The 16,566-nt window shown below is 48.2% G+C and overlaps 2 protein-coding genes across 2 annotated transcripts in view; one reads left to right on the top strand and one right to left on the bottom strand.

Annotated features, from left to right (window-relative positions):
* Positions 1 to 4,222: 4,222 nt before the first annotated feature.
* IL2RB (interleukin 2 receptor subunit beta) lies at positions 4,223 to 15,481 on the bottom strand (the record flags this gene model as incomplete). The annotated part of the gene is made up of 9 exons (XM_082493590.1): positions 15,367 to 15,481; positions 14,907 to 15,033; positions 13,242 to 13,347; positions 11,969 to 12,077; positions 10,824 to 10,972; positions 10,227 to 10,398; positions 8,353 to 8,449; positions 6,453 to 6,537; positions 4,223 to 5,050 (listed from the first exon to the last, which is right to left on the bottom strand). Exons 1-9 carry the CDS (start codon positions 15,446 to 15,448, stop codon positions 4,223 to 4,225), a joined length of 1,755 nt encoding a protein of 584 aa, XP_082349716.1. The 5' UTR covers positions 15,449 to 15,481.
* The window catches only part of GGA1 (golgi associated, gamma adaptin ear containing, ARF binding protein 1), a gene marked incomplete at its 5' end in the record, with an annotated part of 295,702 nt that continues 291,886 nt past the window's right edge, over positions 12,751 to 16,566 (top strand). Inside the window, one exon of the mRNA XM_082493562.1 lies at positions 12,751 to 12,754. The remainder of the gene's footprint in view (positions 12,755 to 16,566) is intronic.

The raw sequence follows: 16,566 nt of genomic DNA, 5'->3' as shown, positions 1-16,566 counted from the left end.
GAGAGAAGATCTGCAGGCTGAGCAGGGGGAGCCAGGAAAAAGTCAGGGTAGGATCATCTCCAGCTGTGCAGAGAAGAACAACCAAGGAGGCTGGTGCAGATAGCTTACGTTGTCCTCCTCGGGAGACAAGAAGTTGCTGAGCAACTGATGTATTTCTTAGCTACCCTCCTTGGTCCCATTGGAGGGAGAGGCAAAATGCAGGATGTGTGCTCCCCAGCACAGAGATGGAGAAGTCACTGGCTGGCAGGTGTAGATTGCTTGAAGGAGGGAAGATGGCAGTAGGCAGCGGGTCCGGTTACCACAGTGTCATGCAGATGAAAGCAAAGCACAGCGTCTCTCAGTCCCTACCTGCACAACTCCCTCTGGTCTTCTCGTGCTTCTTGCTGCCCAGTCTCCTGATGCTGGGTTCCCCACACTCCGTTGCACCACAACTTGCTCCTCCCCGCAGCATTTGCTTTTCTTCTAGCCCCAGGTCCTCCTCACCTACCGTGCCTGCAGGAGCTTCTGCTTACAGCCCCACAGCTGTGTACGTGCCCCTTTGTTTTTCACAAAGAGCAACCACGCTCCAGCTAGAGCAGAGTAAATAGAGTTATTCTGTCAATAAATGGGGCGGGGGGATGAGGACATGGATGACTCTTGACCTGGGGCTGAGCTCCAGCCAGTGACTTTGACCTAGGGCTCAGCTCATTTGGTCCAGGGCTCATCTGGGCTCATTGTGGCAGCTGGGCAGGGATAGCTGCTTTCAGCTCTGCCACTGGTTCACGTTTAGTCTGGGACTGCATGAAGATCAAAAGCCATTGCTGTAGTTGCCCCGTGGTGGATTCTAGTAGATAAATGTTATATGTGGATGAAAAGCTGCAGCGTTTCACTGGAAATGTGTCGGTATGGTTATCCTGACTAACTCATTGCTGTACGTATGGGAAACTGAGGCATGCAATGATAATAAGAAATGCTTTCAGAAGTGCTTGAGAGATTTAAGAGACCAGATTTAAAAAGTTACTTCCAGTCAAAATTTCCCAGATAACTGGGGTCTAGCTGCATTTTTAGGTTTTCCCAAGCTTACACTATGAGGCCTGCCCACAGCGTGTCAGAACCCAGCTGAGGGTATTTCCCGATGCCAGACCTTACTTTTTTGTATCCATCTTTCCTGGAAAGAAGCACCTTCCTTCTCTGGTGTTTTCAGCAGAACAAAAAATATAGAATCTCAATCTGATCTATCTAAGCAAACTTACCACATCTATCACCGCAGGCTTTTGAATCAACCAAGGACCCAAAACCTTGATCAGATTTGACTTCAGAGGAATTCTTTTGCTGCAAGTACCCTTTACTTTCCGCTTCTCCACAGTAAAAAAAAAAAAAGAAAGGGATGTGGGAGAAGGCTGAGAGTGATGTTGCCTATTTATGAACAGGGTATCTTGGAAAGAGGGAGATGAGAGATGTGACAGCTATCTTTGCTGTCTCTGGGCTGTTAGCTCAGTATTTTCCACACGGGGCCTGTGTTCAGCTTTGGTTTGCCTCTGTTACTGATGGACACCGTTGTAGCAGCTTACTGTGGTTTTGCAAACCACACACTGGGTGTTCACATCAGCTTGAGAGGGGACCGCTCCCCATGTGACATTTCCAAAGAGGTCTTGGGGACCCAGCAGAGAAAGGGCCCCATACCACCGAGTGTGTTATGCCTTTGGTATTCACAACATGGGTTACTCACATACAAGACCACATGATCTTGTCTTCCTGGAAGAAAGGTCCAGTTATCACCAGATCTGATGTTGAGCACTTCCTGCCGCAGTGTGTCACACATTCACACCCAGCGTGGCTGCGAATGCAGCACTAACAGCTTGCCAGCTCGAAAACTGTCAGCACTTTCACAAGGGAGGGGAAAATACTGAGCCAGCAGGACAGTCCTCAGGGGCTTGCAGCAGGATGACTTCCAACTCTGCTTTCCGTTTTAGGGGTCTGAGTCCCTTGGGGAAGGGAGGAGGAAGGAGGGCTAAAGGTATACTGGTCTGAGCAAAGCTTTGCCTAGTCCCCTATTTAGAAAAGCTGTTAATCCTTTCCCCCGCCGCAAAGGACAGAAAAACACTGTCAGTTCCTTAATTTTTCTTTTATTTACCAAGAGGCAAAGTTTTTCTTTTGTACTCAGCAGCATGAATAATTGAGAAGCTTATGAAGATGTACATTGGGAAAGGATAGCCATCAGTACAACTGGTATCCTTGGCCCATGTAAGAGAGCAAGTTGCCCATCAGGGGTAAGGGATTCGGTGTCTCTTTTAAGTCCACCTGGGAAGACTCTCAAAGTCCAGCAAACAGCTGGGCAAGCCTTGTGCTTCCTTATCTGGGAAGCTGTGGGGTTTTCGTCACCTGCTGTCTCCTGGAGACAAAGGAGCAGGCCACATCTTGATGCAGGTGGTGAAGAAGCTGATGAGAGGAGAGGTATAGCTCCCCCAGCCTCTCAGCTGTAGGCAGGCTCAACTCCTTTGAGCAGCTCTTTTGAGGTGAAATCCAAGCCAGTGGGTGACCCTGTAGCAGGGACTCACAACGACATTCAGGCTGCACAAGGCAAGGCCAGGTAACAGTATGGGACCAGGACAAAGGGGAAGCTCGACACTTGTACAGACAGAGCTAGGGAAGAATTAGTTCTGGGTGATACTCACAAGGGTAACAGAAGTACCAAGAAGTTCAATATCCTTGACCTTTTTGATATAAAAGCTCATAGAAGAAAGATCTTTAGCACAGGGCTGGTATATTCCCACTGCTGAATAGTCCAGAAATATGGCAGAAAGCAGACTGACAGTACAGATGTTGAATACAGGGATGGATGTACCCAGAACAGTTTGTCTTCCTTTGCCACCTTTCTTCTGCAGTGTGCTGCTTTTTCTCAACCCAGATCAGCAAATGCAGAGGAAAAAGAAAAAAAAAAAAGTAGCCTTTGCTATCCCCATTCTTTGTGAGTGGATTGAGGTTTTCTTTTCAGCAAAGGTGCTGATTTGTGGGTTAGTTTTCTGGGCTCATACACCACATCTTTGCAGCTAATTAGGCAATGGTTTCCCTTGAGCAATGGAAGGAATGGGCAGCACCGTTGCAATGTTTTCCACTAATACACAGGATGTGGGATGAACTATTCTGCAATCAGCTTATCGTAGTCAAATAACTGTATTTTGCCAGCAGGGCAGAGAGGCTTTCGATTTCATGAAAAATATTGCAGCAAGAATGGGAAATCGTGTGCGTTCTTTTTACTGCCATCATCAGACCTGGGGGAAAGAAGGAGGGGGGAGGGGATTTCCCCAGTATTTTTAACCCAATAGTGGGGATTTCTTTTTACACTGCACTACTTAGACAGCTGACACAGTTGTGGCTCTGAGCTGACCTTAGAGACTCAAGTCTAAAGATGGACCGAGTAGCTCGGAATATAATCTCTGATTAAAACCTGAAGTGGGAAACAGAAAAAATTACACCCTTTGTCAGTCAGGAGGAGATGTCTTCATCCACTTCATCACTGGCCCCAGCGCTGACTGGCAGTGTTATTGTCCCTTGTACAAAACCTCATATCCACCTCTTCTGGCATTTCTCCTTCCCGTTAGGGGGTTTTAGACTGGGACAATGCAAATGGACCACGTGCCTGCTCAGCCTCAAAGCTGAGTGCTATTTTACACCAAGATGCAGAGCACAGAAGTGCCAGCACAGCCTCCTACTGGGAGCTGGCAAAGAAAAAACAAGCCAGTGAGGGTCAGGATGGCACTTGAGCAGTGTGGGAAGGGGTTTCTATGTCATCAGATCCCATAATAGCAGAGAAACACACTCAGTTATGAAGGTGAGTCCTTGTTGGCCTGTTGTCTAAGGATCAAACTTCTACATCTCCACTAGCTGTGTAGCCACTGAACAGCTTTAATATGCCTTTATCTTTCTCCATGCATTGCTTTACTGTCCCTTAGCCCAGTTCTCCATGCAAAATGTCCTCTTATTTCCAGTCATCTGTTTCACTAACTCTTTATCTTGTGAACTAGTGCTACCCATGTAGCCATCTATGAATTTACACCTTGTGCATCTTGTCCGTTTCCTGTTTTTGCAGCCCTTTAGCGTACCTGTTCTCCAGCCTCATTAGAGAACAGTCCTAATGGTTTTGATGCTGAAGTCACTTTCTGGTTCTGAATAGAAAAACTACCCATCTAGCCCTCCCTGCAGAGAAGGCCTTTCCCGCCTGTGGGTTTCCTCCAGGCAGATCCTAGACAGAGCAATGGCTATACTGGCTTTGGAGGTCCCTCAGAGAAAGGTAGGCACAAGTGTTTGGGACCTGGCTGGAGATGGTTGTTCTGCATGGATCCTGATCCTGGCTTTGCCTTAGAGGTGGAGGCTGAGAGAAAGAAGAGGTAGCATGTGCTGCTGGTCTACAGGGGTCAATCAGAGGGCCTGCCTTCCCACTCCCCTCCATTACATCGATACTATCGCTGTCATGCAGGTCTGGTGGGTCAGGAAAGTCAGTGTTCAGCTGGCACAGGGCCTCGGCAGGTTGTAAATCTCCTTTGTCCATCACCTTCTCGTCCTGTTTCAGAACTGGTGTTGGTGAGGTGCCTTCACTTGACTGGAGAGCCCCAGAAATAGTCGTGGCCTGCTGGGCTTCACCTTCTGTCTCTTCCATGAAGGAGTTTTTTTGGAAGCTGCAAGTTGCCTTGATACAATGAAGGAAGTTGTGGGACAACACGGGCATGTCTTCTGCCAGCATGCAGAAGTCTGGGGAGGGGAGAGCATGGTAAGACTTGCCATCCTCACTGCCACTGCCCTCCTGGGTGAAAGGCTCATAGGTGAAGTAGACCTGACAGGGCTCAATCTCAAAGGAGTTGGGAAGGTGGAAGAAGAAGTAGCCTTGGTTGGTGAAGCAGCTGGATACAGAGTGCCCACTGGTTTCTAAGGGAGGATCAGGAGTCAGGGTTCCCTTGGAAAGTAGAAACTGGGATTCCTGGTCATTTTTCTGCATCACCTCGAGCATGGAGATCTCCGGGGTTGTGCTGTTCACACAGTAGGAGGATGTGGAGAATGGGGAGGAGAGCCATTTCTGATGGGGAAGAAACACAGGAGAGAGGCTGTTACACCTAAAGTATAACAGTGAGGAACAAAAGGTTTCTTCTCTTGAGCACCCACAGCAATCAAGTGACCTTTTCTCTGTCCAAGCAAGAGTTGCCGGAGGTGGTGGGGAGGGAAATTCACATTCATGATGTCTCATCTGCAGGATTTTGATGACAGAGTATATCTTTTTGTCACTCTGAAATCAAGAGCAGATCTTGCAAGCCTATGTTTTGAGATCTCTGGATGGGGCAATGAAAGGTGGAGGGTTAAAGTGAAAGGAAGAAAAAATATTATGAGACCATAAGATGAAGGTGGAAACATGAAAAGCAGTACTGAGATGTGCAATCTATTCCTAGGTGCTGAACCAGTTTCTCATATATCTACATGACCCTGTGCAGATTTCCGGTCTAATGTGCTCTTCCAGGCCCCTTGTGCCTAGATTTCCACACTCACCATGAGTGACATCCTGCAGTGCATCATTATCCTTAAAAAAACCCTTGGTTTTGATAACATCCAACTTAATTGCCTTTATGACCAGTAAAGCAAATTTTTCTAGTTCTTTCTGCACTGATAAAGTGTCTTCAGTGCCTGCTGCACACCCCCTCCCCCCCCCCCCCCCCCGCTCCGCACTCTTCCCCTATAGTTTAAGTTTTCTAAGATTTTTTGCATGTAGGCTTTTCCAAAGCTGTGCTGTCCTTTGGACCCTCTGCAGTTTGTTTCCATCCTTCTTAAAGTGAGATGCTCCTTGGGATGACCTCCCACATCTTGCATCTGACACTCCCTTTAATACTGCACAGAATGGTAATTGTCCCCTTGCAGCTGCCCATACTCCAGGAGAGATTAGGGGAAGATCTGCCCCAGGAGAGATTAGGGGAAGGGAGAAGAAAGGTGAAGAAAGAAGGGAAAGAAACAAGAAGAATGGGGAAAACAGCTAAGTGCCGTCGAGTGTGATGGCAATTCACATTAGGAGCAGAGGAACAGCTCACAGCCAGGAGGAGGGGATCACAGCAGGAAATCTAGGGGAGGGCTGGGCAGCCTAGGGCAGGCAGGGAGGGACAGAAACGGGGTGGAAGGGGATCTGAGAGGTCAAGTTCCCTCCCGCAGGTCCCTTGTTTTCTCTCAGGCTCCCCGTTAGGGGAGCAGGGTGCTGAGGTTTGTGTGGTTTGCCGTTTCTCAGTTCTGTAATTAGCCATCCCTCAGCCAAGTGTTAGGTTTTAGAAGGTCAGAAAATAAAACTCGAACGGAGAACCCAGGAGCTGGTGCTACAGGCACGTGTCATGTGTGCACATGCAGGTCTTACAACTGGCTGTCTGTCCTGGGCATGTGCAGCTGGACCCTCCTTGCCCTCATTTCTCCCTCATAACCGTATGGCTCCATCCCCAGCCCCATACCTGAATGTCACCTCCATGAACCGAAACAAGTGGAGGAAAGAACTTCTCGGGGTCTGGGATGTGAATCTTCAGGATCTTCTTAAACCTTGAGAAAAGAGAATGAGAAGGAGGAATGAAGCAGGGATCCTGACCAATCTGGCACTATGGTGTGCGTAGGAGAGGGCATGGCAGCTCATGGGTACTACTACCCTGCCATGGGGGAGAGTTAAAATAAGAGCAAGCCTGGTGGCTCTCCTTGCTCTTGAGTGGCCTGAAATGCAGGAGCTGAGGGGTGAGAAGTATAGAGATGAGGCAATTAAACCTGGAATTGGACAATGCACTCCCCTCAGCCTTTTCCCTAGGGAAGCACAACCACCAGTTCACTGGTTTCTTCCCTGCCTTGGCTGGTCACCTTAACTTCTCCATCTGACCCCTGTTCTGATGAAGAGCTGGGCAGGTCTTCCTTGTTTCCCAGTTCTAGCTGTTGTGAGTTGCCCTCTCTTTGCTTTCCTGCCACCACAATGACCCAGAGGACCACATGGCCTGAACGGGACCATAGTGGGGAAAACTGTGCCACAGCTGTCTGTCTGTCCTGTTAGCAGGACACTGCGTGTTATAGCTGGGACACACTGGCTATGCAGGCCATCTGAGCACACCTTGCACTCACCCAGTTGCCTCTACTTTACTGGATCCAGTGTGTTGTCATCCTGAGGTGGCATGAATGGATCCAATATGCTCCTCAACCCCTCAGAGAGGTTGGCTGATCCTGTCAGCTCTTTGCTGAAGCTTTGGTGTGGGATACTCTGAAGAAAAACCCTCCTGACCTCTAGAGGCAATCAGTGTACTCTCTGAAGCACCAGAATTTGCTAGTTCTTGCATATAAACTACATTACATCACTGCAGATGCTATTTTTATTCATGCATGTCTAATCCTTCCTTGGATCTTACCTCAGCATTATCCTCTGTCCAATTTCCCCAGGTTAATTATACTCCACAGAGAAAGAAGCCCTTTTCATCTCTCTCTATGCCATATAGCTAACACTTCCTCACTTTTGTGTTTATGAGTCAACGTAAAACACAGTGACCAGTGACTTTCTCAGTATCCATTTCCTTCAACATGCATCTCCTTCTTTCCTTAGAGAGAAGCCATCCCAGCTTCTGCTGCCTCATCCCTGAGAACATTTCTCCCTGCTCCCTGCCACAAACATCAGCATTCTGCTTCTCTGTCCCTGTCCTGAGATGAGAAATCCTGAGGCCATTTCTAACCTCACCATGCTGCCAGGTCACTCTCCGTATTATTGCGTAAAGTAACCTTGTGAGACACTTTCAGTCCTGAATAGTGCCTGCATAGAAGCACTGGCAAAGAGATCTTTAAAGCATCATGTAGATGTTTACCCGCATGTGATGAGACACTTCAGGACTGCATAGACCAGGGAGAGGAAGAATTGTACTCCTCATTTTGACTACAGACCAAATGTCACCATGTCCTGCCTGAGCTCTTGCCGGAGTGTTCAACTAAGGGAGAAGGTAGGGGTACCTAGGCTTGCTTGGTCCTTTCTACTGAGTGAGTGCTCAACCCAGGGGCCTGCTTTTTAAGAGGCAATTTTGGTGCATCCCTGCCAGGGAACACCACCCTAACCCATGAACAACAGAAGTGCTGAGGCGGCTGTTTTGAATTCAACCAGGGCATAGCACCAGATTACAGGAGCGTGGCACAATACAATGACGATGGTGAAACCACATCATCTTGGGTGGTGATATATCTCCCCAGACAAATGTCAGCCTCAAAAAGTTGCACTATAAATCATATTTTTAAGTCATTCTCTATCCTGAGTAATGCCAAATGAAAAATAACCCTGGTTTTGAGAAGACACACAAGATACAGGAGAGGAACAGAGAGGAAAACTCGATTCTCATTTACCATTTCAGGGTCCGTAAGTTAATAAGGAAGGCAGTCCCAATGACCACGAAGATGCAAGTACTCACTATAAGTGCTGGCAGGACCGGATGGGATGTTTCTGCAAGGTGAGAGAGAATGAGGGAGTGGCTGTGAAAATTTAGCCAGGATTCTGGAGGTAGGAGCTGCAGCCCTTCCGTGGCAGTTCAAGCTAATCAGTGATATAAAACTGTAATATACAGGTCAGATAAATGAGTTCTGCTGCCTTGTATAGGATGCCTTTGAGGGTTTCAGAGTCTGCTTGGCATTGCTTAACAGATAATTTGTGCTGAACAGCTTGATCTCCCTGTTCATGACAGCGTCACAGCTGGGGGTTGTCACAGATGAGGCGGCACAGTGTACTGGTTGAAGTGTCCATCAACCTGTCCGTCTCATTGCAAAGGAAAACAGGGAGTCTTAAAATCAGCTTAAGTGGGATTGGAGACTTAAAACAGAATTATGAGCCAGTAGAGGAGAAAGAGTTGTGGGGTTCGTGGGTCTTTGAGAAGGCAGGAGGACCAAGGATGGAGAAGGCTAAGGCTCAAGGGGCTGGCTTCTTTCTTTGGAGACGTGTAGGAAAGCTTTAGGAAGCTAGGAATGATACAGCTTTCAGCCACATGATGATTTTGATACTTGGGTTGTAGGCTTAGGCGAAAGAGACTGAGTTCCCACATTGCCAGCAATCCTTAGGTTTGTCTGGCCTTATCTCAAACTTTTCTTAATCTGTCTCTTTCATGCACATCTCCCCAGTACACTTTTGCTTGGTCTTGCTATTCTGGTGCCTGTCTCCTCTCTCTGCCACCCCCATCTCCCTCCATCCCTAGTACTCCTTGGTCTGGGCCTGCAGATCTCATCTGGAGTAGGTGCAAGAGAGCAGATCAAAATAAAAGAAGGAGGAGACATTTTAGGACATTCTTTCTTTGCCTGTCCTTGAGATGCTGCTAAGATCACTTTGTCTCCTCTGCCTCTGGTATTCTGGTTATCTTTGGGTCTTGGTTGCTATGACAACCGGTTGCGGCTGTATCCTATTCATTGACATCACACACTGTCAAAATTTGATCGCCAAAGCAACACAGTGCCCTTTCTAAACATAGCTCCTCTGTTTATACCAGCACCAGGCACAACAGGGAGAGGCTGAGCAGGGGCAGAGTGGGGGCGACATGAGAAGGAATAACCTCTATCTGCTTATTTTTTGGAGAAGAAATGACAGAGAACATAGCCAATGACTCACCTAAGAGACTTGCTCAGGGCACTATCTTTCAAGGCTGGAGGTGTCCTCCATGCTGTGGTTCATGATAATGACTTATGCAAGTCTCAGCAGACCTTTATGGAAGGGACTTACATGTATGTAAGTGTCTTTCATTCTCCATGAGACTTTGCTTCCTAGACTCAGGTCTCCTTTGGTTCAAGATTTGGGTGCTCTGTTTCACTGCATTTCACTGATCAATGGCTTCAATGAATTGGGACATTTTAGAAAGCTGGATTTATGTCCCTAGGTCAAAGGACCACTTGGGAAAATGCCAGTCCCATCCACTACTTCTGCGGGTCAGACATCTGGCCTTACTGCTCTGAGGAATCAGGCCCTGATTTACGTCTTGTGGATTTTGCCTGGCTTCTGGAAGTCAGAGGGGCTCTGTTGGGGTCAGAGGGTCTTTGCCCTTAAGCTCTGTCAAGCCAACCTGACATAACAGATTAGGAGGGACAAATCACTTCCAATCTTCCTATTGCTCTTTGATTAACACAATCCTCCCACAAACCCATCTCCCTCCTACTTCACAGCCTGCTTTGGCCCTTCTACCTTGTTTTCGCCAAATGCCCGCTTTCCCCTCCAAGCCAGACTGCCTGGCTCTGATCCTTACGGTTGGCATGTGTCCTCCACAGTATCGTCTCGCTCCAGTCGCTCCACACGCCTTTGTAGGTACTTGATGCACTTGGCCTTGCACGGACAGCTGCCTCGTATTTCAAGTCGGGGGAGAGGCTCTCAAACACAACCCACATCTGGTCCTGCACAATGGTGAAGTTCTTTGCCTCCTGGGAGAAGGGCAAAATTAGACCACCGTCAACACCCAGCCATGGCTTACAGTCTCACATACCCATCTCTTCCAAGGCCTTCAGAGAGGACCTGTCTCAGATCCCTATACCTCATGCACTGCTTGTTCACCCTGGAGGAAAATTCTTCTTTGCCTTGCTTTTTTGCAGCCCTTTCGGGTCTGTCCTGGAGCTGTCTGGATTTCTTTGTGAGATCACTAAGTAAAACAGGATTCCCGTCTGCCTCCATGTCATCACAACACACTGGCAGCGGGTGACGCAGATAAAAGGGTGGGGGGTTGTTATCTGCTCTCCATCTTTACCAAAGCTGGTTTTGTCCTGAGAGGAGGCCCAGGAGCAAGTTGGGTGATGTAAAGAAGACTGGGATTTGTACGGTAACAGGTACCAGTACCCCACTCTGTACTCACCTCCCAGGACTGACTTGTGGTTCGGTACCGCACTTGGTATTCCCGCTCCCCATCCAAATAATGAGAGGAAATATTCAGGCTCCACGTTAAGTTGTAGGTGTTTTCAGTTTTGCTAACCAGCTGAAGATTCCCTGGAGGCCTCAGCTTTACTGGAAAGAGAGAAGGAGCAGGGCTGATACGTCTGCACTGTCTGTCCATAACAGGGCTCCACCACAAACCCCACTGCAGCAGGGTTGGTGTCTTGGCTGTGCTCACAGACTCCATCCAGCCACCGCCGCGTGAGATGGTTAGCGAGTTTCCCCTCTCTGCTCCCCCTTCTTCCCCACTGTCACCGAAGGCAAAAGGCCCGTTGTCTCTGGACTACGTCAAAGGCAGCTCCTCCTGTGAGCCTGTGAGAGCGGCCACTGCAGTCAGGGCAATCAATCCCACACAGCCATGCATCCTATCTTGTAGGGGTGTTCCACAAGGCAATTGTGTGGCCAGGGATGGAGCATGGCTGGGGAGACAGCCGCTTCCTAGCTGCTCTTTCAGAGAGCTACAGGCACAGGGGATGGAGTTCCACAGACTGTCTCGGCCGATCTTTCCCAATCCCTGACTCCAGCCAGGCCTTTGTATGCCTCACCATACAGCAGCTCTATCGGATGTCTCTTTGAGACAGGTAAACTCACATATCCAGAAAAAAAATGACCCGAGCAGATGTTTTTCTGCTGGATTAGTGAGTTGAATCCTTTCAGCAAAGACTGATACATGCCAAAGCTGGCTTAAAAGAGGGTGGAAGCACATATCTGGTAGGGGGGCAGGGGAAGAGCAGCAAGACTTTCCCTCTTTCTTGCAGCGTGTATTTTTCAGAAGGTCATCTGGGCTGTCATTGCTTGTTTGAAGCCAGAACTCCTAGTGCAAAGCGCTCCCTTTTAACAGTGTCCCAGATACAGGACAGAGTAGGAAGTGGCTGACATGACACTGCATGTTAGAGGTGCCAGTGGCAGGAGACAATGTGGTTCAGCTGCGCTGGTTGTAGCAGGGGACAAGGAAAAGGCACAAGTCTAAAACCAGCCATCGGTGTTGCATAGGGGTGGATGGAGAAGAGAAATTAGTTATCGTTTTGTGGGAAAGCTTCAGAGACTGTAAGACAGATGAGTACTCACTGTTTTCAAGTGGTCTGAAATCTTCTATTTGTGCAGGTATAGAGCTATTGTCTCCAGTCTGGCAATGGACAGACATGGTAAGACGGTCTGCGGTGGTGAAGCATTGAGTCTGCAAGGAAAATTTACCATTAGTGACACTAAAGCCTCATCAATAAGCACTCATATTTCTAAGAACTGCCTATGTATAAGAGGTTTAGGAATACTTGACAATAAATATGGACGATATTTGTGGCATAAGCCTCGGTAGTGAGTGAGGAACCAAAGATTTATACTTCACGTGGTTGGATCTTTTTTTGTTCATTGGTGAGAAGGGCACAAAATATTGTGATATGGTACTTTGCTAGGATTGCTGTATGTGCTGACTGAGCAGGAAAAAAGTTACCTTCTGTGAGTGACATTTATTGAGAAAAAATATTTTTACTAAACCATTTTGTGTTCATTGGTAAGATCAAGATGACATTAGTATTAAATATTACTCTTGAAATGCAGTGATACTAAAGGGCCATATATATCATACAGCAATAGGGAAATTAGCTTGATGAGAAAGGAAAGGTTTTGGAGATGTTTACCAACCCTGAAATTTGTCTTTGCACATGATGTGCAAATGTAAGAAATCTTGTTTGTCATTAGAACAGGTTGTGACTTTATCAATAAGGAGAATTGGCTCATATTTGGGTGGGTTTTTTTTCTGAAAACACAAGAATTACAGTAACTCTGGATATGACTGAAGGAAGCACATAATGAATCTAAAAAAAGACTTATTTAAATAAGAATAATAGCTAGAGGATTTGCATTATCATTAGCTTCAGTGATGTGTTGTTGTTGCGTCTTGCATTTGACACATCTAGCCAGACTTCACAGTAGTTAATGATCTGGAAAATGGTACCGACCTCTTCAAGGAGAATGACATCAAGAAGTGACCTCAGAGCTGGTGATCATGTCCATCCCTCCTCAGAGGAAGGGATTAGGGCCAAACCCAGGTAACTGAGACATGGGACACCGCATGTGATCTGCCTGTCCTGCACCTGTTCTGCATGTGTCAGGACAGCATGGCCCACCTCACAATGAAGCCAATCCCTCCTGCGGCGGAACCCACAGGGGCGATGCTTATCAACAACACACAACATCAAGCCCAACTCCAGAACTGGAGTCAGAGATCGGGTTTGGGCTTTTTATACTGCTCCTGGGTGTCACACTGTTTATACACCCAAAATTCACATACAAATCCTTTCCACCTTGTCATTAGCCAGGACATCCCAGATTCATTACTCACATTACTGTTTTTGCTGAAGGTCTTGATGCATCTCCTCAGTCCTGTCATGTGTTCTGCCTTGGGTAATTCACAGTGCTCCTTGAATTTTTCACGTAAGGGAAATAACCTGGGTTTTAAGCAGAACTCCAGTGAGCCGGGGAGGTTGTTTTGTATTTAGTCAAACTTTATGTAACACTAAAGGCCTTTCAAAGCATTTTGCATCCTACCATATTTGCTGAACAGGTTACAGCAAGGATGTAATCCCACTTTCTCTCCCCGCTGCATTACTCAGACAAATTTTATGTGCTGGCACATGGAGAGTCAATGAATCCCAGTTATTTCAAACCAAGGGTAACAGTAGGTTTCCAGTTTCCAAGTCTTCACAAAACCCTCTTGCTACCTTCTCTGCTTCATGTTGATATCAAAAGGCACGTAGAGCCCAAACACACCTGCTGCCCACAACTGCGCCAAAATAGCCCTGGAAGACAGATGCCTTTTTCAGCCCCTCTAGGGTTTACAGGTATTCTTCAAGCTAATGACAGTCCAGTAGGATCTCAGATGCTCAGTGAGATGTATCTTCTGAACCAGGTCATATCCCAGTCAGCCAGGACTGTATGTCACACTTGGCAGCGCTACGCCATGACCTCTCTTCTGCTCTGACAAGCGTGGCTGGACAACCTAAACTGAGCTATGGCACAGGGGGTAACAGGGTGGGAGAGCATCACTGGGGCTGCAGCTGAGGGGGTATCAGACTGAGCTGCCTGCTTCAGCTGTAAGGTCAGATCAAGCCCAGGACTTGCTGATGGTGAGGAAATGTGGTGTCCTAGAGCCCTGGTCAAACAATAGCACAGTTCCAAATCCAGCCCAAATTCCAGCCCCAGTCTCAGTGATTCACACCCACAGAGTGACATAAATCTTTTGGCTTTCTAGGTCCACACACCAGGCCCCTGAATATATCTGCCCATCTCACCCCATCGGAGGTGCCTCTATGACAGTCACAAGCAACCCACCCACTGCTAGAATCACACTGAGCCTCTCCTTATGACAGGCACCAGGGAAGCCCTGGGGTAGGCTGGTAAGTCTCTTGGCTGGAGATATACTTGGAGAGCACAGAGACTCAGCCAGCCCCCACTGCGGTGCTGGCCACACACCTACCTCTCTGTTGGGAGACGCGTGGGAGAGGAAAACATCATGAACTGAGAAAGATTAGAGGGCCAGGGGAGTTACGGGTAACAATATTTACCTTCATTTATTGTTACTTAGGGTGCAACATTCCAGCTCATCCTGGAAATGGGCAAATGGCCCCTGTATAAGTTTAATTCCACTCTCCTCCGCCCCCATGTCTATACATCCTCCTTTTCCATTGAAAATGCCTTTCAGTCCAGAGGGACGAGGGATTTTTTTTTTTTGAAAATGAAGCACAGACAGAGCTATGGTGCTGGAAGATGGGCTGTGCTAGACAGTGTGGGACCGTCAGATGACAAACACTGAGCAGTGGTCAGCATCTCAGCCCACATGGGGGTGGAGACAGAGTTCAAGACAAAGCCCCTCTGCTTTGTATCTCCACTACACTGGCCTGGGGGGGCGGACGGGATGGGATGACACCCTACATTTTTGTTAAGTGGGAAACTTCCAAGGACACTTCATTCAAAGCATTGGCTTTCCTCAGCCTCTCCAGTCACCCACCTGTCACAAAAAGCTAACTTCGATAAAATCTCCAGCTGGCATGGTGCTTCAACCAGGTCTCTGCCTGGGTTCCAGTTGCAGAAGAGAGCCGCCCGCGAGTCATACCAACAAGTTAGGCTGGAGGCACCTGCCAGCAGAGAAGAGACAGACAGCAACGCGCCTGAATTAGCAGTGATATTTGGCATTAACCATCATCCTGGACGATTCTGCCCCATCCCAAACCACAAACGGACTCCTTTGCTGGATAACTGTCTCCAAGTAAGAAAAGCAGAGCCACTCACTTCTCTATGTCCCTGGAGGTTGATGTGCTCCTAAGAGACCTGCAACTATTGCAGCTTCCTCTGGCTGTATGTTACCACACAAGCATTGCACAGCAACGCACCGTGGCACACACACTCCTCCGGCCGACCCCCCCTCCCTGCTTGCCCAGCTGGCACGGGTGAAGGGAATCACTTCTTACCTTGTGCCGAGTCTGATGCCTGCCAGAGAGGCACGAGGCTGAACAGCCAAAGGTGACACAGAAGCAGCAAGGAGGGCTTCATCTGTACTGGTGACACACTGAAAGAGACAAGACGCCCCCCCCAACTTAGCTCAGCAATGCAAATTAGGAAGATGTCATCTCACAGGAGGCATGCTCAAAGCCAGTGCCAATCTTCCAGGCTCAGAAACTCATACCCTTTCCACTCCAGAGTCTGTGCTTTTCCCTCAGCACCTCATCGTTTTCCTGCCTTGGGTGCTTTGCTCAGCACTGAAACCATTCGCGGCGCAACCCAGATAGGCTGCTTGCAGGAGTAATGCCTTCTGGAAATGTGTGAGTGAGTGCACAGCAGTCCGCGTGTGTTGTTTCAGGCTGCTTGCTGACTCAGGTAGAGAGTGCTGCCTTGGCTGCGCACGGCTTGTGCTTTGAAGAGCTGCTTTTTTTGGTAAGCCCCAGGGCTGAAATAACTAGGTCCTTGCTGAATAAGAGGGGTCTCTAGCTGCAACTGACAAAAGTTAGTTGCAGAGCTCATGGCTTAGAAGGTAGATTTTGAATGGCTTGTTTGGGACAGGGGAGGAAATCAGGGAGAAGAAGGAGTTTACCAGGTTCTGGAAAGCCAAGGGTTTGCCATATCACAAAATATTACATAGTCATGCACAAACCGTGCACCATCCTCGCCACGTAGACCCTGCACAGCCTTGGAAAGAGTCATGCTTTTAGGTGTAGCAGAAAATTTGGGGTTTGTAATTAGGAAACTCTGCAGCACCCTTCATCGGCCCGTAGCACCCAGGGAGCCTCCTTGTCTTACAAAGCCTGTACAGCCACGCTCCATGTTAGACAGACTGGGCTTACGGGCTTCTCATCCAAGCCTCCCCCTCTCCCCATCCACCTGAACACCCGTACCTCGAGGTCTGCCTCTGCCCACGGGAGAAGGGACCACCCTCACCTCTCAGCAAGCCTGGAGCCCAGGCAGAGCTGAGCAAAACAAGACGGAGTCCCGCTGCAGCCTGCTGGGACTGCCAGGGGAGCGAGGAGAGAGGGTTTATAAAGGGCTGGCGTGAGGCATAGTATCAATTCCCATTGTGATAAAAGATTAGGTTCAGAGGAAGAAAAACATGACGACAATGCATTAACAGACAAAGGGGAGAGAAACAGAGAGAAAGAAAGCAGGCGGAGCGGTTG

The sequence above is a fragment of the Vanellus vanellus genome (assembly GCF_965231255.1).
Source record: "Vanellus vanellus genome assembly, chromosome: 1".
Classification (NCBI taxonomy): Eukaryota; Metazoa; Chordata; class Aves; order Charadriiformes; family Charadriidae; genus Vanellus; species Vanellus vanellus.
This window is presented reverse-complemented; position numbering and strand designations above follow the sequence as displayed.